This window comes from Impatiens glandulifera, chromosome 1, assembly GCF_907164915.1.
Source record: "Impatiens glandulifera chromosome 1, dImpGla2.1, whole genome shotgun sequence".
Taxonomy (NCBI): domain Eukaryota; kingdom Viridiplantae; phylum Streptophyta; class Magnoliopsida; order Ericales; family Balsaminaceae; genus Impatiens; species Impatiens glandulifera.
This window is the reverse complement of record NC_061862.1, coordinates 4,089,281-4,116,228: the sequence shown is the minus strand read 5'-3', so window position 1 is coordinate 4,116,228 and position 26,948 is coordinate 4,089,281. Positions and strand designations below refer to the sequence as shown.

The window sequence follows — 26,948 nt, the reverse complement described above, 5'->3', positions numbered from 1 at the left end:
CTGATCCAATAGACACAAGTTATATTTATCCATTGGTTAAAAACTAACCTTTTTAACAATACTATGTAACCCCAATTATGTTATAGGCCTTTTCATTGATATAATATAAGCATCAGTGGTAGGATAGTTTCCAAACATTCTATTCACTTTGGTGACTACTACTCGTTTTTGTACCCTGTATAAAATTGATTTTATAAGTTTATACATATCAAACAAAAAATACTCAATAAAGATAATAACGTACATTAACAGGTGATAGAAAATTAAAGGAATCCAATTAGGAAAAATTAAAGGAATCCAATTAGGAAAAACCAAAGAAGCCTTGACCGGGCATAGAGGAGTGAATGAAAAAGGGACGAAGACCCTACTAACTAGGAGCCACAACATGTCTTTTATTTTTCCATCTTAATAAGTTAGTTAGTTTGAGAAAAAAAAATCAACAAATGTCATTATGTGCAAACCGGTAAAGTACACATCAAAAAACTACACTATTTTCCCTCCGGTCGCCGGCGTACGCTTCGGAGAGGAAAAAGGGTAAAAAAAATTTGGACCATTCTTGCGCAGGGGCCATGCTAATCTTCTCTGTATCATTCAAATTTTATCGAATGTCCCTCAAGAGACATAACCATCTCTCTCATTCTTAAAAAGACTTCATTCTTAAATTAGAGGAGCGACGTGGGATCAATTTTAGAAAATGAATGAACAACTGCTATTTTTTGTGATCGACTGTTAGAGTGTTTTTCGAGGAACGCATGTGTTCTTTATAGAGAATGAGGGTCTTTCAAAGTATTCCTTTGATTTATAGGGTTTTTTCTTTTGAGGGAATATTGATTTTATGAGAGAAAAAGAATGGGGAGCTACCCATTATGTCATGTTGATAAGGTGTCCAAGAGCCGAGCTAGGATTTAAAATCTAGTCGGGATAAGTTATTTCCATAAAATTTACCCGACTAGAATGATAATAATATGAAAAAAAAATATACGTAGTTTATGGTCGTTAGGTCCCTTCATCGACCGGAGAACTCAATAGCGACGAAATTTCTCCCAGTCGTTATTTCCATTCGCATGCAAACTGTTTTGAGTTACCAGAGCTGTACATAGACATTCGTCATAATGACTATAACATAAGTTTATTAAATATCAAATACGAGTCATATACCTTGTTTGAAAGTACGAGTTATAACCACTCTCATAGTAATAACTTCAATCCAATTTAAATAGTTCTTAGTGAAAATCAAATGTTTAAAATAAAACTCTTTTTATTGGAGCTATACTAATAAATCATTTTAATAGTTTGTTATTAACATTTGATAAAATAATATATTTAAAGTATCAAATTCTTGAAAATATTATTGAATTATCCTATTCTTTAAATAAAAGAAGAAGAAAAATCATTAGCCTCAATAATGACAAAAAAGTGTGTTGTCCCACATTGTTAGATGAAGTGAAAACAGGGATTCAATATTATTATAAGAGGGGAGTTGGTGATTAAAGGAAATTACTAAGCCAAGCATTGAACACAAAGAAGCAGACAATACATCTCCGTAAACTGTCTGACAAGCCTAGCAGGCAGATTGGTTTTATACCAAAAAGGGAAACGGATTTCTATGCAATTTTTGGTCTAAAACCAATTTTTGGTCTAAAACCATCTTTCGGTATGGCTAGGCTCATCAGACAGTTTATGGAGATGCATCGTCTGATCAACCCTTATTGCAACAAAACTGTTGGGGGCAGATGGGGCATTTATTCTCTCAAAAGCATGGAATACATTGTCCAACCTAAGTGATCGAACCTCATACGAGATATCAGGAGAAATACTAGGTATGTGCATTTGCATTCTTAGTTTTGCCAAGCAAATCTTTGTTTTGATAATGACAATTATTCTAAGTCTTATTATAAGGTGTCGATGCCTCTGTTAATCTAAGTAACATTCTTCATAATGATTATAAGATAAGTTTATTAAATATCAAATACGAGTCATATACCTTGTTTGAAAGTACAAGTTTAAACCACCATCATAGTACTAACTTCAATTCAAATTAAAGCGTTTTTAGTGAAAATCAAATGTTAAAAATAAAACTCTTTTTATTGGAGCTATACTAATAAATCATTGTAATAGTTTGTTATTAACATTTGATAAAATAATATATAGTTAAAAGTATCAAATTCTTGAAAGTATTATTGAATTATCCTATTCTTTAAATAAAAGAAGAAAAAACACCATTAGCCTCAATAATGACAAAAAAGTGTGTTGTCCCACATTGTTAGATGAAGTGAAAATAGAGATTTGATATTATTATAAGAGGGGAGTTGGTGATTACAAAAAATTACGAATCCAAGCACTAAACACAAAGCGAACTATTCTTTCGCCTTTTTACTAAAGAATACGTGGCATACGCCTATTTTTGTTAGGTCCTCTAATCGGAGGCACCCTACAATTGAGTTTAAACTTTGAATTTTTCTTATCTACGAAAATTTAATTCATATTATTTATTAATGTATTATTTGAATTATATACTTAAAAGAAAGTTGTAATAAATAAAAGTATTTCACTCTTTATCTGACAACATACTCCCTAATTGTTTTGTGCATGACTAGGGACCTTATCTTCTCATGCACCCGTTCTCACGAAGACTCAATCATTTAGTTAGAGAAGTGTGATCCACAATGGGATTCTAACTGATGATAAATATATACGTAAGTGTCTTATCTTATTTAGTCGATAGTCGATGTAGTATGTGTCTTAAGGAGGTGGAGACGATGTAGTATGTGTCGTTGGTATTTAGTGCATTATTTGGAGTATTACTGGTATTTTTTAGGTTTTGTCGGGAATCATTGGTGCGTATTGAAAATCGTGAATTGAGGTAGCTAGATTTGTGGGTTTGAAACAATGAGGTTATATCTCTATTTTTTATGGTGGATAATTTGGTTAGAGAGAAATAGTAGATCTTTCAACAATCTTAAATGACCGTTGCGGATCCAACACAATGCTATCATTCTAACATTATATGATGTTCGATGTGGGAAGCCGATAGATTCAGTTGGAGAGCTCATTTCCTTTTTGGAAGATCTCCGCACATGTTAATTTTGTAATATTTGGGTGATTTTTTTTTATAAATTTAATGTTTTTGTCGTTATGTGTAAACGGCCATCCATTCATAATATTATTGCATGAATCATTTAAAAAAAGCATCATAGAGTTTTATTTCAGGGGTGGGAAAGTTTAAATGCGAGAGAGCTTGGATATCAATCCTCCATTAAAGCTTCAACCAACATTAAAAATTTCATAAAAATAAAATTCTTCATTTTTATAAATTAAAATATGAATTCTTTGAAAAGCTAACTCATATTTTTGCAATCTTTACAGGTTCCTACCCTTTCTTATTCACAACTCACAAGTGCGTTTGAATTTCTCTAAAATTCAGTATTTTTTTATATCGCAAAATGACGAACCCAGACGCATGCCTTAAGAATATATGAGTACAATAATTAAATCTAGTTTAGGAAATAAGCTAGAGCCTTAGACATGTAGATATGATTTGAATAAATTATCAAATAAAAGTATAAAAATCATATTTTCAAAAAATGACAAAACGTTTGTAGTAGAGATCATTCATTTCGGTGGGCACTTGAGACATAATATTGATGACTTTTCTCACGTGTAACCAAACACCGGACCAAATCGAAATTTCTAAGTCGTGTTTGACTAAAAAAAAAATAATTTTCCTGCCTAATTTCTCGATGAGTAAATTAAGTAACAACTTTAAAAGAGTCAAAGCTAGTATAATTTTGTTTAAGTTCTATTTGTGGTTTATCATCACACACTTAGGCAAATTCGAGAGAGTCATTTCCTCGTCTCGTTTTACGAGATTCAATATAAATGTAGGCCACAAGACTTAGCAAAACATTGACAAATTAAATTTTAATTATAGTCGCACTCACTATTTTGGTTCTTATCTCATTCGAGATTCGAGAGAAAAGTGAGTTCTAGAGCGTAAATTATCGAGTCTGAACGTTTCAAAAAATGTCGATAAAAAGACGTTAGAGTACCAAAGGCTAATCTGCTAATATAAGAACTGGAAATAGTTCGGGACAATGTGCTCTAATTTTTTCCCAATAATCGAATACTTTTGAGAGAAACCAAACAAGGCCAGATGAATTACTAGCAGTGATAATCTTAAAAAATTATTGTTAAAAAGAGTAAGGGTATTAATAACATTTTTTTTTAACTTTTTTCTCATTAACAAAGTGAAGTTTTTAAAAAACTTACAAATTAATTTAGAATGTTCAATCAAGTACTCATTTTAAACTATCACAATAGATCATCCTTCCGTGAGGGGAAATGAAATTTGAGGAAATGACCTCACTGATAGGGTGAATAGCGGATAATGTGAGTGCATAATTTAATTAGCGTTGTTGACCCTCTTTTTTTAATGACAATTATACCCTTGCGTAACGCAACTCCAGTTGCGTGACGCAACCGGATTTTTTTTATTTTTTTTCTATTTTTTTTCGTCTCGCGATTGCGTGACGCAACTGGGGTATTTTCGTCCAAAAAAATTCATAATTAAAATTTTTTGAAAAATAAAAAATAAAATAACTGAGGTTGCGTGACGCAATAGGGGCATTTTCGTCTAAAAACAGTAAAAGGGGTCACTAGCGCTTTTTTTTTTTAACTCTGCACTTTCCGCATTTAAGACATTATTGAGGGTAATCTCCTCAAAATCCCCCCTTGAGGAGAGATTTATGTTTTATTTCGATTTATTTTTTAATTCATTTGTTTATTTTATTTTATTTTATTACAAAATATAATTTTTGATTAGAAAAATGCATTAGCTTCTTTTGAATATTCTACTTTTTATATATTTTTATTATCCTAATTATTTGTTTTATAATATTAGGTTAAACATTATGAATCTATGATTAATTATAAAAGTTCATAAAAAAACATTATTGTTCCAAAATAAAAAAAAAGATTTGATTTTCAATATTAACCGTTAATTTATAGTTTAGTTGTTACATACACAATTATATCTCTTTACACTTAAAGTATTCTCTTGAATATGATTATTAAAACAAAGCTATATATAATGTGCTCTATATAAGAGAACACAATTAATATGGTTTGAATCAAAAAATTCAAGAATAAAGACATTCACACCTCAGAAAGAGGATTTGTCTTATTTATTAGTTTTACTACCAAGAAATTTCATTTAGCTGGAGCGGAGCAACAACAAACAATATATTATTTGTAAGTGAAGATCAAATCTCATTGAAAGATAAAGACAAACATACATCAATTATAAAATATAAATTCATTCATATTTGTATTTTCTATCCCAAATCAAGTCAACCACAGGGAAAAGGAAATTAACCCACTGTTCAACTTTAATTTGACATGTAGAATAATTTTCACATGTCAAAATCAAAAACATCATCAACAACAATGAAACAACCTATAATAGTTTTGGCCATCCATCTGTAATCACTCAAGTACACTGTCAGGAACAAACAATCATAAGAAACAACAAACAGTTCATAATCTTTTCAATTGGGGGATGGAATGTAAGTTAAGATATCACTTTATGTTTCCCAGCTTCAGCTTCTTCTTGTTCTTGCTGCTGTTGAAGGATAAGGCCATCTTGGGTGGCGGCAGGGTCCAGATCCCAACAGCATTCTGGCAGATCATCAGTCCTTTCTCCACCTCTAATTCGCCAAGAAGGAACACGATGTGAGAATCTCAACTTTTCCTTCTTCAAAACCCAACTAATGGAACCCTTATCTGGGTTCCTCCCATACACAGTCCTGTAACCATCTACTTTCACCAGTGGACTCATGCAAACCCCATCTTCTTCATCATAATCCATCATAACTTCCACCATCTCATATTGATTCCTAACTTCAAAGGGGGTCTCCCTGTTCCATTCCGATGACCAGTTCTTGTATATGGCCCATATATCCCCGCCCCTAGGATAAATTCTAAGGCATCCTCCCCGTTTTATTTTTTCTCTGCTCAATACATGAGAAAAGATGTTCTAAATTTTCCACAATATTTCGTAAATCCAGATTTTAGCCAATTCACTTACCCGAACTCCGCATCAGTTTTGGAGTTCATGTAACTAATTGCAGTTTAAACGGTGAGACTGAAATCAGACAGTACAGACGTGGCATAGCATCTTTTTCATCATAGAGCGCCAATATCTGCTTCGCCTTGAAGCATTGCTCAGCCCTATCATTGTCAAAATTGTGAAAATCAGAGATAGGAACCTTCATGCGCATTGATGCCCTCCTCCTCACCACTGATTGAAGTCCAACTGTGCCAGAAATTGCGGCAGTACTAGGCTTGTTAGACACCACCACCTCTCCTACTGATTTTCCTGCTGCTGCTGCTTCTTTCTGAGGTAAATTTGCTAGGTTTTTCTTCAGTGCAGCTACTTCAGCATCAGCTTTCCTTATCTCTGGCAACTTCTTTCTTAATTCAGACAATGCCCTATTAATTAATAACTTTTTTGAGTCAAAAATTGACATTGCAGGATAGTTTTTTTTTCCACATACTTCAGGATATACTTATACCGAACGTTACAAGTTGTGCATTTTGTCCAAAAGGAATCACCCATTTCATAGAAAAAAAAGACTTAATTAATTGTCATCAATAAAGCAAATATTTAGAATAATTTCATTAAAAGAAAGAAATGATTTAGAATAAGGCCTTGTATGTTTATGGGTTATTTGGATAACCAATTGACAGGGCCACTCGGGGTACCCTAGGCCGACCTTGTTTGGGAGTATCGTAAGAAAATATATGATAAAGGAAAGACAACAAAAAAAAAAGATAGACCAAAATAGGGGCAAAACCCTTTGACCTTGTATTTCTCCACATATCGTACAAGGTTCGTTCACTTAGGTCGGACAATATATTCCATGCTTCCGAGAGAAGGTTAAATGCCCCCATCTGCCCCAACAGTTTTGTTGCAATAAGGGTTAAGCAGACGATACATCTCCGTAAACTGTCTGATGAGCTTAGCCATAACGACATATGGTTTTAGACCAAAAATTGCATAGAAATCAGTTTCCCCTTTGAATTTTGTCTCAGATGCAGCATAGACATCAAATGTAGCTTTCATTTCTTTTATACCCTCCAAGCTTGGACAAAGAATTTGAGCTCTCAAAGCATAGCTACTTGCACCATTGTAGTCTTTCTCAACAAATCTTTTCTCAGCCTCCTCCCTTTCTGTCCTGACACAATTTTCCTACACCGGAGTGAGTTTCAGCTTCTTTTTTCCTTCATTTGTTTCTCAATTCATGTCAAAATGCAATTCATGAACCAATTGCGAGCTTCAGCTACAGATAGGCGATTGATTTGATTTAGATTGAAATTCATGAAACTTTGATATAGGAAGACGTGATACTTATATATCTAATTAGTTTTCATCGAACTACTGTAGGTTTATTAGCTTAGTTTTGCGTATCTGCTGTGGCCTCAGTGTGCAATTCGGATGTTTCATTTTATTTCAAAAGTTTTAATCTGAGTATTTACAATTTTGTGGATGCTAATCTGAGTATTGGATTTACAATTTTGTGGTTATTGTTTGATCTATGGAAATTAACGAAGAGGTGGCTCCCAGGGCGAAAGAGGAGGAGGTTCACATGACAGAAGGGGAGGCGGCTAGACTAGGGCGGAAAAGGAGGAGGCTCCTATGGCTGTAGAGGAGGCTCTTATGGCGGAAGAGGAGGCTTCTAGGGAGGTAGAGGTGGCACCTATGGCGGAAGAGGAGGCTGCTAGGGAGGAAAAGGAGGAGGCTCCTATGGTTGTAGAGGAGGCTGCTAGGGAGGTAGAGGTGGGACCTATGGCGGAAGAAGAGGCTGCTAGGGAGGAAAAGGAGGAGGCTCCTATGGCTGTAGAGGTGGCTCCTATGGCGGAAGAGGAGGCTGCTAGGGAGGTAGAGGTAGCACCTATGGCGGAAGAGGAGTCTCCTACAGAAATTAAGGAAATTAAGGAAGAGGTGGCTACCAGGGAATTAGAGGAAGAGGCTACAATGGAAGTAGAGGAGGAGGTTTGCAGGGCAAAAGGGAGGAGGCTCCTACGGCGGTAAAGGAGGTTCGCAGGACAGAAAGGGAGGAGGTTGAGAAAAGATTTGTTAAGAAAGATTACAATGGCGCAAGTAGCTATGATTTGAGAGCTCAAATTCTTTGTCCAAGTTTGGAGGGTATAAAAGAAATGAAAGCTACATTTGATGTGTATGTTGCATCTGAGACAACATTCAAAGGGGAAACTGAATTCTATGCAATTTTTGGTCTAAAACTATTTGCTGTTAAGGCTAGGCTCATCAAACAGTATACGGAGACCCTTATTGGAACAAAACTGTTGGGACAGATGGGGCATTTAAGCCTCTATCGGAAGCATGGAATATATTGTCTGATCTCAGTGAACGAACCGAGAAGGAGAGGTGGTGGTTTCTAACCAGCCTAGCACTGCCACAATTTCTGGCACAATAGAGCTTCAATCAGTGGTGAGGAGGAGGAGGACATCAATGCGACATGACGGTTCCTGACTCTGATTTTCACAACTTTGACAATGAAAGGTCTGAGAAATGCTTCAAGGCAAAGCAGATATGGGCAATCTACGACGAAGAAGATGGTATGCCACGTCTGTACTGTCTGATTCGTCAAGTGATTTCAGTCTCACCTTTTAAAATTGCAATCAATTACATGAACTCTAAAACTGTTTCGGAGTTTGGGTCGGTGAATTGGATAGAATCTGGCTTTACGAAATCTTGTGGAAATTTTAGGACATCAAACATTGATGTGGTTGAAGAAGTGAATATCTTTTCTCATGTACTGAGCAGAGAAAAAACAACAAGGGAGGATGCCTTAGAATTTATCCTAGGAGCGGAGATAAGGGTTCCATTTGTAGGGTTTTGAAGAAGGAAATGTTGTGATTCTCACAATGTGTTCCTTGTGCAGAGAAGACTGATGATCTGCCAGAATGATGTTGGGATCTTGACCCAGCTGCAACCCAAGATGGCCTTATTCTTCAAAAGCAGCAAGATGAAGAAGTAAACTGTTTGTTTTTTCTTATGAATGTTCCTGAGTGTACTTGAGAGATTTACAGATGGATAACCAAAACTATTATAGGTTGGTTGTTTCTTTATTTGAAAACTGTTGATTATTTGTTGTTTTGAGATCAAAGTTTGAAATTAAGCTGCTCTTGAATTATCAATAACCATACCCGGTCCAGGATCTGACTTTCTTCTTGCTGGATTGATTGTCTTATTTTGTTATAAAATAAATAAATAAAATATTTAAATTATAATTTATTAATAATTTTTTGGGATAAAGAAATTTGAGTAGATGGTGATTTTAGAAAATAGATACAGACTCAGTGTTTAAAACATACTAACAAAATATGTGTTAATGTCGACCAATTTTTCGGTGACCGATAATAACGTAATATTATTACATCACAATATGATGGGCAACTTAAAGTCAAATATTAGATCTCTCAATTGTGGTTGTCTTAGTACAAGATTACACTAAAAAAAAATAAGATTTAAAAAAAAAATGCTCTTTTCAACTTCAAAAAGTATTAAAATAAGTGTTTATGAACTAACGTAGTATTACACAAATCAAATATGTTATTCTTAAGTTGCAAATTTTATAATTTACGTTGTCACTCTTTTATAGATATATTTATAAATAGAAGTATTTTGTTTCAACTTTCAATATATATTATTGAAAAATATTATTAATATTATAATACATATTACAACATTATTTGCATTGCAGATTTTATTTATGATATTGTATTTTATAATTTATTTTATAATAATCATTATAAATATGCTTAATTTTTAAAGTGTCCGGATTGCCGAGTCAAGAGCTGTGGTTAATTTAAATATTTATTTGAGAGTAAATGGATACTTGGGTCGGATTGTGGGTGGACTCGCACATAAACTTAAAACGGTTAAAATAAAATTAAAAATGTTATTTGTATGTTTTGAACTTGCAACCTAACCAAATAAGTACAAACTTTTAACCAACTAGGCTAACAACACTTTATATGTAAGATTCAACACCAGATTTGATGAACACGAGACATTTTAACAATAAAAGTTCAAATTTTAACTAACTAATCTATATATATATATATATAATGATGCTTAATTTTTAAAGTGTCTGGATTGCTGGGTCGAGAGCTATGGTTAATTTGGATGATTATTTGAGATTAAATGGATACTTGGGTCGGATTGTCGGTTGACCCGCCCATAAACTTAAAACGGTTAAAAATAGAATTAAAAATGTTATTTATATGTTTCGAACTTGTAACCTAACAAAACAAGTACAACCTTTTAACCAACTAAGCTAACAACACTTTATATTTAAGATTTAACACCAAATTTGATGAACGCGAGAGATTTTAACAATAAAAGTTCAAATTTTTAACTAACCAATATATAAATATATATATATATATATATATAATGATGCTTAATTTTTAAAGTGTCCGGATTGGCAGGTCGAGAGCTGTGGTTAATTTGGATATTAATGTAAGAGTAAATTGATATTTGGGTCGGATTGTGGGTTGACCCGTCCAAAAAACTTGAAACGGTTAAAAATAAAATTAAAAATTCTATAGTTATGGTTCGAACTTGCAACCTAACAAAACAAGTACAATTTTTTAATCAAATAGGCTAATAACACTTTATATTTTAAATTCAACACCAAATTTGATGAACGCGGTAGTTCATCAATAGTTTTTAATCGGTCATAATTCTCTTTTGACTCTGCGCTACAGATTTAAATATTATTAGTGAGCAATAATGGAAGAGTTTCATCATATTTATAGAGATAAGAGACATAATTCATATGGATATTGTAAGTCTCGTTTGGGGTATTTTAATGATAGTCTTTACATTTTTTCTTTCACTCGTAGTATGGGTAAGAAGTGGACTCTAGAGGTGAAACTAAATGAGTTAAAGAATCAAACTGTATCAATTGTTTTAGAGATCGTTCTGCAATGTGAGAGTAAATGGATACTTGAGTCGAATTGTGGGTTAACCCGCCCTTAAATTTAAAACGGTTAAAAATAAAATGAAAAATGCTATCACATTTTTATCGTAATAACTTTTTCACGGGTTTTTTATATTATTACTCGTGCAAATGCACAGGATAAATGCTAGTTTGCTTAATAATGACTTATTTATTAATGACTTGTTTAATATTAATTAATTTATTTTTTCTAACAAAAATTGTATTAACATTTATGTTGGTAAAAATATTTCTTAAAAATATTTAAAATTATTATTTCAACATGATTTCATTAATTTATAAATTAATTTTTTTTTATATATTTTACTGATTTAATTAGCCATATATTCTACAACATTTTTACCATAGTTTCATATATCTTAATAATAAATATAGTAATTTCAAATGTACATATTTTATAATACATAACAATTATATATTTTAAATATTACAAATTTATCTTGCAAGACCACTTGCAATTAATAGGTATTTTTTTAAAATAATTTATACATTTAATTTACTTGCTATATATTTTTTCATATATATAAAATTTATATCTTAAATTTATATATAAAATAACATGATTTGAAATAACTTTACAATGTATATTTAAGTTTTTTTTCAATTAGTTTATTAATAGTATTTGTTCAGTAATAGAAAATATGTATTTTTTAAATTTAGATTAATGGATGATTTCTCGGGATATAATCAGGTCCTGATGGCGCCTGAAAACAAGGAGAAAACTACTTTCATCACAGAGGTCGGTATCTTTTGAAATTGAGTGATGCCCTTTGAACTGAAGAATAATGGAGCTACGTATCAGAAAGCAACCATAAGTCACAACTATTCTCCACGACATAATCCACAAGAAAGTCAAGGTCTATGTTGATGATATCATCGTCAAATCAAAGAATCGAGCTGAACATATCACGAACATGGAGAAATTCCTTTACAGGATTTGGAAATACCATCTCTGTTTAAATCAAATGAAGTGCACCTTCAGTGTCACTACTAGTAAGATGATAATATTTCTGATTACTCAAAAAGGAATAGAAGTCGACTTTAGCAAGATTGTGACCTTCACAGCCATGACATCACCCCGAAATGAGCGAGAGGTTCGAAGATTTTTGGATAAAATTCAAAATATTAGTTGCTACATTAGTAAACTCACTTACACTTGCGATCATCTCTTCAAGCATCTTAAGAAGGGTCAAAAGTTGTCTGGAGTGATACTCATTAACATGTCCTCGAGAAGGTGAAGACATATTTGCAATCCCTTCCTATCCTCATGTCTTTGAGGCCAGGAGTTTCTTTAATTCTTCACTTCACTATCACTAAGTTATTTCCATAAAACCTACCCGGCTAGAATGATAATAATATGAAAAAAATAAATAAAATATACGCAGTTTACGGTCGTTAGGTTCCTTCATCGACCGAATAACTCAATAGCGGTGGTATTTCTCCCCGTCGTTATTGCCATTCGCATGCAAACTATTTTGAGTTACCCGGGGATGTACATAGACCCTCCCTTGAAGGTGTCGATGCCTCTATTAATATAAGTAACATTCGTCATAATGACTATAACATAAGTTTATTAAATATCAAATACGAGTCATATACCTTGTTTGAAAGTACGAGTTATAACCACTCTCATAGTAATAACTTCAATCCAATTTAAATAGTTCTTAGTGAAAATCAAATGTTTAAAATAAAACTCTTTTTATTGGAGCTATACTAATAAATCATTTTAATAGTTTGTTATTAACATTTGATAAAATAATATACTTAAAAGTATCAAATTCTTGAAAATATTATTGAATTATCCTATTCTTTAAATAAAAGAAGAAGAAAAACCATTAGCCTCAATAATGACAAAAAAGTGTGTTGTCCCACATTGTCAGATGAAGTGAAAACAGGGATTCAATATTATTATAAGAGGGGAGTTGGTGATTAAAGGAAATTACTAAGCCAAGCATTGAACACAAAGAAGCTGACGATACATCTCCGTAAACTGTCTGACAAGCCTAGCCGCATATTGGTTTTATACCAAAAAGGGAAACTGATTTCTATGCAATTTTTGGTCTAAAACCATCTTCCGGTATGGCTAGGCTCATGGAGATGTATCGTCTGATCAACCCTTATTACAACAAAACTGTTGGGGGCAGATGGAGCATTTATTCTCTCGTAAGCATGGAATACATTGTCCAACCTAAGTGATCGAACCTCATACGATATCAGGAGAAATACTAGGTATGTGCATTTGCATTCTCAGTTTTGCCAAGCAAATCTTTGTTTTGATAATGACAATTATTCTAAGTCTTATTATAATTCTTTGTTTGGTTAATCACAAAGAGACCTTTTGTGATACAAGGTCAAAGGATTTTACCCTATTTTGGTCTATCTTTTTTTTTATTGTCTTTCATTTATCATATATTTTCTTACCGATACTCCCAAACAAGGTCGGCCTAGGGTACCCCGAGTGACCATGTCAATTGGTTAACCAAATAACCCATAAACATACAAGGCCTTATTCTAAATAATTTCTTTATTTTAATGAAATTATTCTAAATATTTGCTTTGTTGATGACAATTCTTTTTATCTATGTAAGGGGTGATTCCTTTTGGACAAAATGCACCGCTTGTAACGTTCAGTATGAGTATCTCCTATCTCCTGAAGTACGTGAACAAAAAACTATCCTGCAAGAATTGTCGTGGTGTTTTCATGGCAATTAACGAAGGGATAGGACCTCCAGATGGCTCGTATCCTTTTCGTGATTGTCAACATTTTCCTGCTCCTGAAAACGGTTATGCAGATCAACTTGGGACTATTACAAATATCCTAACCATGCACAAATGGAGTCGTTGTATCTAAATCTAAGCAGAAATCGTATTCTGAATCTTCAGTGGAGGTTGTTGATACAAATATAACCATCCCTCCCGAGGCACACCCTTTAGGGAATGGAAATAAAAGCACGAGATCTCTTCACGAGCCTTCCAAACTGGGCAAGCCCTCAAGGAGAAAGAGTCTGGATGACACAGGCGTAGAAACGCCTTCAAATAATCTATCAGATATGGGACCATCAGTGTCAATTTTTGACTCAGAAAAGTTATTAATTAATAGGGCATTGTCTGAATTAAGAAAGAAGTTGCCAGAGATAAGGAAAGCTGACGCTGAAGTACCTGCACTGAAGAAAACCTAGCAAATTTACCTCAGAAAGCAGCAGCAGCAGAATCATCAGGAGGAGAGGTGGTGGTGTCTAACAAACCTAGTACACAAGACGATTCCTAACTCTGATTTTCACAATTTCAGCACAGTTGGGCTTCAATCAGTGGTGAGGAGGAGGGCATCAGTGCACAAGACGATTCCTAACTCTGATTTTCACAATTTTGACAATGATAGGTCTGAGCAATGTTTTAAGGAGAAGCAGATATGGGCGATCTACGAAGAAGAAGAAAGCTGAAGCTGGAAACTTCAAGTGATATCATAACTTACACCCCACCCCCCAATAGTAGATTATAAACTGTTTTTTTTTTCTTATGATTTTTCCTTATTGTGTACTTGAGAGATTTATAGATGGATGGCCAAAACTTTTATAGGTTGGTTGTTTCTTTGTCTGAAAACTGTTGTTTCTTTATTGTTGCTGGTGTTTTTAATTTTGACATGTGAGAATTATTTTACATGTCAAATTAAATTTGACTGGATAGATAGAAAATGAAAATATGAATGAATTTATATTTTATAATTGAAGTATATATTTCTTTAGTTTTCAAATGAGATCTCATTTGATCTTCAGCTTTCTAATATAGTGTTGGGATTCTTTGAAACAAGAAATGAATGAGATCAAGTTTTGTCACTAGCTTGATTGGGTGAGCTTGTATATAATGGTGCAACCTCTTCTCTACCCAGGCTAGTGCCCAACAAACCTTCTCCACAAAAGAGTAATTTAACTCATAATCGGTGGTCATCATTTTGCTGATGAATGGCGCAACCTCTTCGTTACCTAGGCTAGTGCCCAATAGACCTTCTCCACAGAAGAGTCATTTAACTCATAATCGGTCATCATTTTGCTGATGTAGTAGATTGTCACCTCTTCTTTGATTTCATTCTCCTAGACTAGAATGCTCCCCATGGATGACTTAGTGATAGTGAAGTGAAGAATCAAAGAAACTCCTGGCCTTAAAGACATGAGGATAGGAAGGGATTACAAATACGCCTTCACCTTCTCGAGGACATGTTAATGAGTATCACTCCAAACAACTTTTGACCCTTCTTAAGATGCTTGAAGATTGCCACCTCTTCTTTGATTTCATTCTCCTAGACTAGAATGCTCCCCATGGATGACTTAGTGATAGTGAAGTGAAGAATCAAAGAAACTCCTGGCCTTAAAGACATGAGGATAGGAAGGGATTACAAATACGCCTTCACCTTCTCGAGGACATGTTAATGAGTATCACTCCAAACAACTTTTGACCCTTCTTAAGATGCTTGAAGAGATGATCGCAAGTGTAAGTGAGATTACTAATGTAGCGACTAATATATTGAATTTTGTCCAAAAATCTTCGAACCTCTCGCTCATTTTGGGGTGATGTCATGGCTGTGAAGGCCGCAATTTTGCTAGAGTCGACTTCTATTCCTCTTTGAGTAATCAGAAATATTATCATCTTACCAGTAGTGACACCGAAGGTGCACTTCATTTGATTTAAACAGAGATGGTATTTCCAAATCCTCTAAAGGAATTTCTCCAAGTTCGTGATATGTTCAGCTCGATTCTTGGATTTGACAATGATATCATCAATGTAGACCTTGACTTTCTTGTGGATTATGTCGTGGAGAATAGTTGTGAATTATGGTTGCTTTCTGATACGTAGCTCCATTGTTCTTCAGTCCAAAGGGCATCACTTGATTGCAAAAGACACCAGTAGTGACACCGAAGGTAGTTTTCTCCTTGTTTTCAGGCGCCATCAGGACCTGATTATATCCCGAGAAACCATCCATTAATCTAAATTTAAAAAATACATATTTTCTATTACTAACAAATACTATTAATAAACTAATTGAAAAAAAAAACTTAAATATACATTGTAAAGTTATTGCTAATAATGTTATTAAATGACTAAAATTATTGTTAAAATTTAAGATATAAATTTTATATATATGACAAAATATATAGCAAGTAAATTAAATGTATAAATTATTTAAAAAAATACCTATTAATTGCAAATGGTCTTGCAAGATAAGTTTGTAAATTAATTGTGAATATTTAAAATATATAATTGTTATGTATTATAAAATATATACATTTGAAATTACTATATTTATTATTAAGATATATGAAACTATTGTAAAAATGTTGTAGAATATATGGTTAATAAAATCAGTAAAATATAAAAAGAAAAATTAATTTATAAATTAATGAAATCATGTTGAAATAATAATTTTAAATATTTTTAAAAAATATTTTTACCAACATAAATGTTAATACAATTTTTGTTAGAAAAAATAAATTAATTAATATTAAACAAGAAATTAACCCACTGTTCAACTTTAATTTACCATGTAGAATAATTCTCACATGTCAAAATCAAAAACATCATCAACAACAATGAAACAACCTATAATAGTTTTGGCCATCCATTTGTAATCACTCAAGTACACAGTCAGGAACAAACAATCATAAGAAACAACAAACAGTTCATAATCTTTTCAATTGGGGGATGGAATGTAAGTTAAGATATCACTTTATGTTTCCCAGCTTCAGCTTCTTCTTGTTCTTGCTGCTGTTGAAGGATCCAGATCCCAACAGCATTCTGGCAGATCATCAGTCCTTTCTCCACCTCTAATTCGCCAACAAGGAACACGATGTGAGAATCTCAACATTTCCTTCTTCAAAACCCAACAAATGGAACCCTTATCTAGGTTCCTCCCATACACAGTCCTGTAACCATCTACTTTCACCTGTGGACTCATGCACTCCATCTTCTTCATCATAATCCATCATAACTTCCACCATCTCATATTGATGCCTAACTTCAGAGGGGGTCTCCCTGTTCCATTCCGATGACCAGTTCTTATATATGGCCCATATATCTCCGCCCCTAGGATATATTCTAAGGCATCCTCCCCGTTTTATTTTTTCTCTGCACAATACATGAGAAAAGATGTCCACTTCTTCAACCACATCAATGTTTGTTGTCCTAAAATTTCCACAAGATTTCGTAAAGCCAGATTCTATCCAATTCACTGATCCGAACTCCGCATCAGTTTTGGAGTTCATGTAACTGATTGCAACTTTAAACGGTGAGACTGAAATCACTTGGAGGTAGAGGTGGCACCTATGGCGGAAGAGGAGGCTGCTAGTGAGGCAGAGGTGGCACCTATGGCGGAAGAGGGGACTCCTACAGAAATTAAGGAAATTAAGGAAGAGGTGGCTACCAGGGTGATACACTAAGTGTCTTATCTTAGTTAGTCGATGTTGAGACGATGTAGTATGTGTCGCATGTATTTAGTGTATTATTTTGAGTATTACTTCTATTTTTTGGGTTATGTCGGGAATCATTGGTGCGTATTGAGAATCGTGGATTGAGGTAGCTAGATTTGTGGGTTTGAAACAATTAGGTTATATCTCTATTATTTTCTGGTGGATAATTTGGTTAGAGAGAAATCGTAGATCTTTCAACAATCTTAAATGACCGTTGCGGATCCAACACAATGCTATCATCCTAACATTATATGATGTTCGATGTGGGAAGCCGGTAGATTCAGTCGGAGAGCTCATTTCCCTTTTGGAAGATCTCCGCACATGTTAATTTTGTAATATTTGTGTGATTTTTTTTATAAATTTAAAGTTTTTGTCATTATGTGTAAATGACTATCCATTCATAATATTATTGCATGAATCATTTAACAAAAGCATCATAGAGTTTTATTTCAGGGGTGGGAAAGTTTAAAAGCGAGAGAGCTTGGATATCAATCTTCCATTAAAGCTTCAACCAACATTTTGATATTTTTTTCAGGTGGAGTAAAGTGGGACAAGCACCCAGAAAGATTTAAAAATCTTCTAGGAAGCATTCCCGATTAATTGATCGTGGACATTTACAATTGATCGGGAATGCTTCCTAGAAGATTTTTAAAGCTTTCTGGGTGCTTGTCCCTTTTTACTCCACCTGAAAAAAAAATATCAAAATGTTGATTGAAGCTTTAATGGAGGATTGATATCCAAGCTCTCTCGCTTTTAAACTTTCCCACCCCTGAAATAAAACTCTATGATGCTTTTTTTAAATGATTCATGCAATAATATTATGAATGGATAGTCGTTTACACATAACGACAAAAACTTTAAATTTATAAAAAAAAAAATCACACAAATATTACAAAATTAACATGTGCGGAGATCTTCCAAAAAGGAAATGAGCTCTCCGACTGAATCTACCGGCTTCCCACATCGAACATCATATAATGTTAGGATGATAACATTGTGTTGGATCTGCAACGGTCATTTAAGATTGTTAAAAGATCTACCATTTCTCTCTAACCAAATTATCCACTAGAAAATAATAGAGATATAACCTCATAGTTTCAAACCCACAAATCTAGCTACCTCAATCCACGATTCTCAATACGCACCAATGATTCCCGACATAACCCAAAAAATAGAAGTAATACTCCAAATAATACACTAAATACCAGCGACACATACTACATCGTCTCCACCTCCTTAAGACACATACTACATCGACTAACTAAGATAAAACACTTACATATATATTTATCATCAGTTAGAATACCATTGTGGATCACACTTCTCTAACTAAATGATTGAGTCTTCGTGAGAGCGGGTGCAAGAGAAGAAAAGGTCCTTAGTCATGCGCAAAACAATTAGGGAGTATGTTGTTAGACAAAGAGTGAAATACTTTTATTTATTACAACTTTTTTTAAGTATAATTCAAATAATACATTAATAAATAATATGAAATATATTTTCGTAGATAAGAAAAATTCAAAGTTTAAACTCAATTGTAGAGTGCCTTCGATTAGAGGACCTAACATAGAGTGCCTCCGATTAGAGGACCTAACAAAAATAGGCGTATGCCACGTATTGAAAAGAACACACGGTATTCTTTAATAAAAGGAGAAAGAATAGTTTGCTTTGTCTTCAGTGTTTGGCTTCATAATTTTTTGTAATCACCCACTCCCCTCTTATAATAATATAGAATCCCTATTTTCACTCCATCTAACAATGTGGGACAACACACTTTTTTGTCATTATTGAGGCTAATGGTGTTTTTTCTTCTTTTATTTAAAGAATAGGATAATTCAATAATACTTTCAAGAATTTGATACTTTTAACTATATATTATTTTATCAAATATTAATAACAAACTATTACAATGATTTATTAGTATAGCTCCAATAAAAAGAGTTTTATTTTTAACATTTGATTTTCCCTAAAAACGCTTTAATTTGGATTGAAGTTATTACTATGATGGTGGTTATAACTTGTACTTTCAAACAAGGTATATGACTCGTATTTGATATTTAATAAACTTATCTTATAATCATTATGAAGAATGTTACTTAGATTAACAGAGGCATCGACACCTTCAAGGGAGTGTCTATGTACAGCCCGGGTAACTCAAAACAGTTTGCACGCGAATGGAAATAACGACGGGGAGAAATATCATCTCTATTGAGTTCTTCGGTCGATGAAGGGACCTAACGACCGTAAACTACGTATATTTTTTTTCATATTATTATCATTCTAGCCAGGTAAATTTTATGGAAATAACTTTGCTCGACTAGATTTTAAATCCTAGCTCTTCCCTTGGACACCTTATCAACATGACATAATGGGTAGCTCCCCATTCTTTTTCTCTCATAAAATCAATATTCCCTCAAAAGAAAAAACCCTATAAATTGAGGGCATACTTTGAAATACCCTCATTCTCTATATAGAACACATGCGTTCCTAGAAAAACACTCTAGTAGTCGATCACAAAAAATAGCAGTTGTCCATTCATTTTCTAAAATTGATCCCACATCGCTCCTCTAACTTAAGAATGAAGTCTTTTTAAAAATGAGAGAGATGGTTATGTCCCTTCGGGGACATTCGATAAAATTTGAACGATACAGAGAAGATTAGCATGGCCCCTGCGCAAGAATGACACGCACAAATCGAGAAATGGTCCAAATTATTTTTACCCTTTTTCATCTCCGAAGCGTACGCCGACGACCGAAGGGATAATAGTGTAGTTTTATGTTGTGTACTTTACCGGTTTGCACACAATGACATTTGTTGATTTTTTTCCTCAAACTAACTAACTTATTAAGATGGAAAAATAAAAGACATGTTGTGGCTCCTAGTTAGTAGGGTCTTCGTCCCTTTTTCATTCGCTCCTCTAACTAAATGATTGAGTCTTTTCGAGAGCGGGACAAGAGAAGATAAGGTCCATTGTCATGCATAGAACAATTAGAATGTAAGAAGTTATTTTTGAAGAGAATTAACTATGGTGTAAAAAATTAATCTGCTGCGCATCTAAACGAAAATAATTTTGAAGGATTACAATTAAAAGGGAGCATCTAAACGAAAATAATTTTGAAGGATTACAATTAAAAGGGAGTATGACAGATAAAGAGTGAAATACTTTTATTTATTACAATTTTTTTGAAGTATAATTCAAATAATACATTAATAATTATTATGAATTAAATTTTGTAGTTAAGAAAAATTCAAAGTGTAAACTCAATTGTAGGGTGCCTCTGATTAGAGGACCAAACATAAATAGGCGTATGCCACATATTGTAAAGAACACACATATTGTAAAGAACACACGGTATTCTTTAGTAAAAGGTGAAATAATAGTTCGCTTTGTGTTCAGTGCTTTGTTTCGTAATTTTTTCTAATCACCAACTCTCCTCTTATAATAATATCAGATCCTTATTTTCAATTCATCTAACAATGTGGGACATCACACTTTTTTTTGTCATTATTGAGCCTAATGGTTTTTTCTTCTTTTATTTAAAGAATAGGATAATTCAATAATATTTTCAAGAATTTGATACTTTTAAGTATATTATTTTATCAAACTTATTCATAAATGTTAATAACAAAACTATTACAATGATTTATTTGATTTTCACTAAAAATACTTTAATTTTGATTTTTTTTCTCAAACTAACTAACTTATTAAAATGAAAAAAATAGAAGACATGTTGTGGCTTCTAGTTAGTAGGGCCTTTGTCCCTTTTTTATTCGCTCCTCTAACTAAATGACTTCTCAAGAGCGGGGGCAAGAGAAGATAAGGTCCCTTGTCATGCATAGAACAATTAGGATGTAAGAATTTGATTTTGAACACAATTAACTATGATGTAAAACATTAATCTGCGCATCTAAACGAAAATAATTTTGAAGGATTACAATTCAAAGGAATTATGCCAAATAAAGAGTGAAATACTTTTATTTATTACAAAAAAAAATAAAAATAAAATATAATTCAAACAATACATTAATAAATAATATGAATTAAATTTTTGTCAATAAGAAAAATTTAAAATTTAAACTCTGCTAAATTAAAATAATATATAAATATTCCAAAACTTGATTCGATAAGATTATAGTTGTGTTTACAAATATAGATTTTATAACTTAATTTAATCATATCCTAGACCAGCAAAGTAAGGTCTTTGTATAACTCAATTAAATCATATTATAACTCTTATATAAGATACTTGAAAAAAATTAAATATTAGTTAAAATTTATTAGTTTTACAAGAAGTTAAATTTAAATATATAATATTATTATAATTTTCATTAATTTATTTTATCATAAAAGACATGTTAATAATTAATAATTATGAAAGAATGTAAAGAAGACCCACATCGGTTCAAAAACAAAAAACAAGCAGAGAAAGAACACGATCTAATAGATATTTTTAAAATCACGTTTACCAATCGATGTTGAAGTTGCATAAACTATTTGCATTGTGCTCTTTGTTTACGAGAAACTGATTTAATTCGTAGTTCGATTCAACCTCTCGTTAAAAAAGATATAACTTGTTGAAGTTTAGTAATAACATAATTGTTTGTCCTATCGTTCCGGAACAGGTATTAAAAGTGATTATAGAAAAGAGAATTGAGGGTCTAAATCAATATTGTAATTAAGAAACCATTTTTTGGAATATATATTTCGAATAGAAAAGCAACTTTCACAAAAAAAAAAGTGATTAGATAAAACGAAACGAAGTAGTGTCATTGACATAGCAGATGTCACAAGTCTTTTTCAAAAGATGAATAAGTCTATTTATTTGTTTAGATTGACACTTCGAACATAAACTGAAATATTCTGGAACTACAAAGATAATTATTAAATCGTTAGCACCGCATAAAAGCATTGCTCATAAAGTATGTTTAATTGGTTATAATTCTCTTTTTACTCTACGCTGTTGATTTCACTATTATTCGTGAGTAATAATAGAATAATTCTATTATATTTATAGACCATTCTTTATTTTCTCAAAAATGCACTACAACAAAACACACTTTTAGCCACCTTTATATGCCAACGCTTATTAAGCGTGAGTAAAAATTAAAAAAGTAAAAACTTTTGACAACCTTTATACTTTACAACCACATTTATTTTTTTTATATACAAACTTTGTTAAAAACCTTGAAATTTAACTATTATAAACTTAATAATTTTTATGTTTTATTTTTAAACTTTATAAATATTTTATTTCACTATTTTAAAATTTTAAAATAAAATTTGACTTAAAATTTTATTTACACTAAAATTTAATTCATAAATTTTAAAATTTTTATAACATTATTAATTTTTTTATTAACATTTGTCTTTTATTTAAGTATTTAAAATTAATTAAATTAAAAGTAAAAACTAATATAAATCAAAATTAAATAAATTAAACATTATATTATATTTAATAATAAAATTTAATTTATATATATGTATTTTAAAACTAGAATCAGTTTTTAATTATCAAGCCTAACTCATTTTCCTTGGAAAATATGAGCAAATGACCCTAGAAACAGGGTGAAATGCGGAAAGTGCGGGTGAATAATTTAAATAGCGTTGGTGACCCCTTTTAATGTTTTTGGACAAAAATGCCCTGTTGCGTCATGCAATCTCAGGTTGCGTGACGCAATTTTTTATTTTTTTATTTTTTCAAAAAATTTTAATTATGAGTTTTTTTTGAACGAAAATACCCCAGTTGCGTCACGCAATCCCAGTTGCGTTACGCAATCGCATCACGCAACCCCAGTAACGTTACGCAATCGCGTCACGCAACCCCAGTTGCGTTACGCAATCGCGTCACGCAATCGCGAGACGAAAAAAAAAATTAAAAAAATAAAAATAAAAAATCTGGTTGCGTCACGCAACTGAAGTTGCGTTACGCAAGTGTACAATTGTCATTAAAAAAAGAGGGTCACCAACGCTATTTAAATTATTCACCTGCACTTTCCGCATTTCCCCCTGTTTTTAGGATTATTTGCTCAAATTTCCCTTTTCTTTCTACGCTGACCAATTCTTTCTAACTTAAAAAATCCTTCTTCCTGTTAATCAGACTATCATCCTTCTACTCTCTACAGCCAGATGTCCGTGCTATCATCCTTCTACTCTCTGCAGCCAAATTGTCGTGCGCACGAGGTTAGTTACATTCTTCTTCAACCATTAGGGCTTGCCTTCATCTGCACTATCATCCCTTGACTCTCCGCAGCCAGATTGTCGCACCTACGAGGTTAGTTACATTCTTCTCCGACCGTTAGGGTTTTCCTTCATCTGGGAGTCTTGGAAGTCTTTTGAGTGATAAATGGTTCTACTTATCTGTTTTAAGGATGCAACAAGGTTTATATGCGATTTATTTAGGTCACTGGTTTTATTTTTCATGTCTGGCTCATAAATTTACCCCTTGTTGTTGTATTTTGGATTTCTCAGTTATTTTCAGTTGGATTTTGATGTTAGGTTGTTATCGCTGCACTAGATGATTAAACCATCTTTATGAGTGAGAAATGGTTATACTTCATTGTTTTAAGGATGAATTAGAGTATATATTTGACTTATTTAGTTGAACCATCTTTATGAGTGAGTTGTTGTAATCTCCATACAAATTATAACTTACAAGCGCACTCACATGTATATAGTTTGTATTAAATCCAGATGATTAGTTCGCAACCTTTAATTTCCCAAGTCATAATATGTTTTCCCTTGATTTGTTTGTTTGTGTAATAATATTTGTGCCTGCATTATAGTGTGATGATGAAAGTGGTCACATAATTCTAATTTAGCTACAGGGATACAACTTGAACTAATTTGAATCCCAACAAATTAGGGCTGAAGCAGTATCCTTTATCATGTGTTTGGATTCTACATCTGTTTATAAATCATACAAAATAGTATATTTGTCTTTCAATTAAACTGAGACAGAGGTTGTTTATAATCAGACAACAAACAAAAGTCCTGGTATTAGATTAGCGTCTAAGAATACATATCTTTTTCGAGGATCTCTTTACATTGTTCGTCTCTACAAGAAATGATTTATTCTTTTTTGTATGCACATGTTTGACGAATTTAGATATATATGAATTTGGTATTTTCTGGTATAGTGGTATTACCTAAATGATTGAGTCTTCTCGAGAGCAGGGGCAAGAGAAGATAAGGTCTCTTATCATGCATAGAACAATTAGAATGTAAGAATTTATTTTTGAAGAGAATTAACTATTGTGTAAAAAATTAATTTGCGCATCTAAAGGAAAATAATTTTGAAGGATTACAATTAAAAGGGAGTGTGTTGTCAGATAAAGAGTGAAATACTTTTTATTTATTACAATTTTATTGAATTATAATTCAAATAATACATTAATAAATATTATGGATTAAATTTTCGTAGATAAAAAAAATTCAAAGTTTAAACTCAATTGTAGGGTGCATCCGATTAGAAGACCCAACAAAAAAAAGGTGTATGCCACATATTGCAAAGAACAGGTATTCTTTAGTAAAAGGCGAAAGAATAGTTCGCTTTGTGTTCAGTGCTTGGCTTCGTAATTTTTTCTAATCACCAACTCCCCTCTTATAATAATATCGGATCCTTATTTTCACTTCATCTAACAATGTGGGACATCACAATTTTTTTGTCATTATTGAGCCTAATGGTTTTTTCTTCCTTTATTTAAAGAATAGGATAATTCAATAATATTTTCAAGAATTTGATACTTTTAAGTATATTATTTATCAAACTTATATATAAATGTTAATAACAAAAATATTACAATGATTTATTAGTTTAGCTCCAATAAAAAGAGTTTTATTTTAAATATTTGATTTTCACTAAAAACACTTTAATTTTGATTTTTTTCTCAAACTAACTAACTTATTAAAATGAAAAAAATAGAAGACATTTTTTGGCTTCTAGTTAGTAGGGCCTTTGTCCCTTTTTTATTCTCTCTTCTAACTTAATGACTTCTCAAGAGCGGGGGGCAAGAGAAGATAAGGTCCCTTGTCATGCATAGAATAATTTGGATGTAAGAATTTTAATTTGAACACAATTAACTAGGATGTAAAAAATTAATCTGCGCATCTAAACGAAAATAATTTTGAAGGATTACAATTCAAAGGAAGTATGCCAAATAAAGAGTGAAATACTTTTATTTATTACAAAAAAAATAAAATAAAGTATAATTCAAACAATACATTAATAAATAATATGAATTAAATTTTCGTCAATAAGAAAAATTTAAAATTTAAACTCTGCTAAATTAAAAAAATATATAAATATTCCAAAACTTGATTTGATAAGATTATAGTTGTGTTTACAAATATAGATTTTATAACTTAATTTAATCATATCCTAGACCAGCAAAGTAAGGTCTTTGTATAACTCAATTTAATCATATTATAACTCTTATATAAGATACTTGAAAAAAAATTGAATATTGGTAAAACATTATTTGTTTTACAATAAGTTAAATTTAAATATATAATATTATTATAATTTTCATTAATTTATTTTATGACAAAAGAGAGGTTAATAATTAATAATTGTGAAAGAATGTAAAGAAGTCCCACATCGGTTCAAAAACAAAAAACAAGCAGAGAAAGAACACGATCTAATTGATTTTTTTTTAAATCAGGTTTACCAACAGATGTTGAAGTTGCATAAACTATTTGCATTTTGCTCTTTGTTGACGAGAAACTGATTCAATTCGTAGTTCAATTCAACCTCTCATTAAATAAAAAAGATATAACTTGGTTATATTTCATCTCTACAACAACTTTAATAATAACATAATTGTACTATCGTTCCGGAACAGGTATTAAAAGTGATTATAGAAAAGAGAATTGAGGGTCCTAAATCAATATTGTAATTAAGAAACCATTTTTTAGAATATATATTTCGAATAGAAAAGCAACTTTGACAAAAAAAAAAAAGTGATTAGATAAAACAAAATGAAGTAGTGTCATTGACATAATAGATGTCACAAGTCTTTGTCAAAAGATGAAAAAGTCCATTTATTCGCTTGGATAGACACTTCGAACATAAACTGAAATATTCTAGAACTACAAAGATAATTATTAAATCGTTAGCACCGCATAAAAGCATTGCTCATAAAGTATGTTTAATTGGTTATAATTCTCTTTTGACTCTGCGCTATTGATTACACTATTATCCGTAAATAATAATAAAATAATTCTATTATATTTATAGACCATTGTTTATTTTCTCGAAAATGCACTACAACAAAACATACTTTCAGCCACCTTTATATGCCAACCTTATTAAGTCGTGGGTAAAAATTAAAAAAGTAAAAACTTTTGCCACATTTATACTTTACAACCACCTTTATTTTTTTATATATACAAACTTTGTTAAAAACCTTAAAATTTATCTATTATAAATTTAATATTTTTTAT

The 26,948-nt window shown here is 32.0% G+C and overlaps 1 protein-coding gene, 4 non-coding genes and 1 pseudogene across 5 annotated transcripts; 1 reads left to right on the top strand and 5 right to left on the bottom strand.

Annotated features, from left to right (window-relative positions):
* Window positions 1–527: 527 nt before the first annotated feature.
* LOC124923052 lies at window positions 528–621 on the bottom strand (annotated as a pseudogene).
* A 4,867-nt stretch (window positions 622–5,488) lies between these two features.
* On the bottom strand, window positions 5,489–6,527 carry LOC124928493. The gene is made up of 3 exons (XM_047468794.1): window positions 6,160–6,527; window positions 5,582–6,008; window positions 5,489–5,497 (listed from the first exon to the last, which is right to left on the bottom strand). Exons 1-3 carry the CDS (start codon window positions 6,525–6,527, stop codon window positions 5,489–5,491), a joined length of 804 nt encoding a protein of 267 aa, XP_047324750.1.
* A 12,551-nt stretch (window positions 6,528–19,078) lies between these two features.
* Window positions 19,079–19,193, bottom strand: LOC124922968. The gene has a single exon (XR_007098012.1). It is a non-coding gene; the product is annotated as a U5 spliceosomal RNA (small nuclear RNA).
* Window positions 19,194–20,118: 925 nt separating this feature from the next.
* Window positions 20,119–20,221, top strand: LOC124923018. Its single transcript, XR_007098059.1, has one exon. It is a non-coding gene; the product is annotated as a U6 spliceosomal RNA (small nuclear RNA).
* A 575-nt stretch (window positions 20,222–20,796) lies between these two features.
* On the bottom strand, window positions 20,797–20,913 carry LOC124922958. The gene has a single exon (XR_007098002.1). It is a non-coding gene; the product is annotated as a U5 spliceosomal RNA (small nuclear RNA).
* A 4,050-nt stretch (window positions 20,914–24,963) lies between these two features.
* Window positions 24,964–25,077, bottom strand: LOC124922957. The gene has a single exon (XR_007098001.1). It is a non-coding gene; the product is annotated as a U5 spliceosomal RNA (small nuclear RNA).
* Between the last annotated feature and the right edge of the window lie 1,871 nt (window positions 25,078–26,948).

Bases quoted from the DNA above. Each gene is read 5' to 3' on its own strand.
- LOC124928493 (XM_047468794.1), bottom strand. From the start codon at position 6,527: ATGTCAATTTTTGACTCAAAAAAGTTATTAATTAATAGGGCATTGTCT. The intron at 6,009-6,159 runs GTACTGTCTGAT...TGTATTGAGCAG, and splicing joins AAAGATGCTATGCCACGTCT to AGAAAAAATAAAACGGGGAG.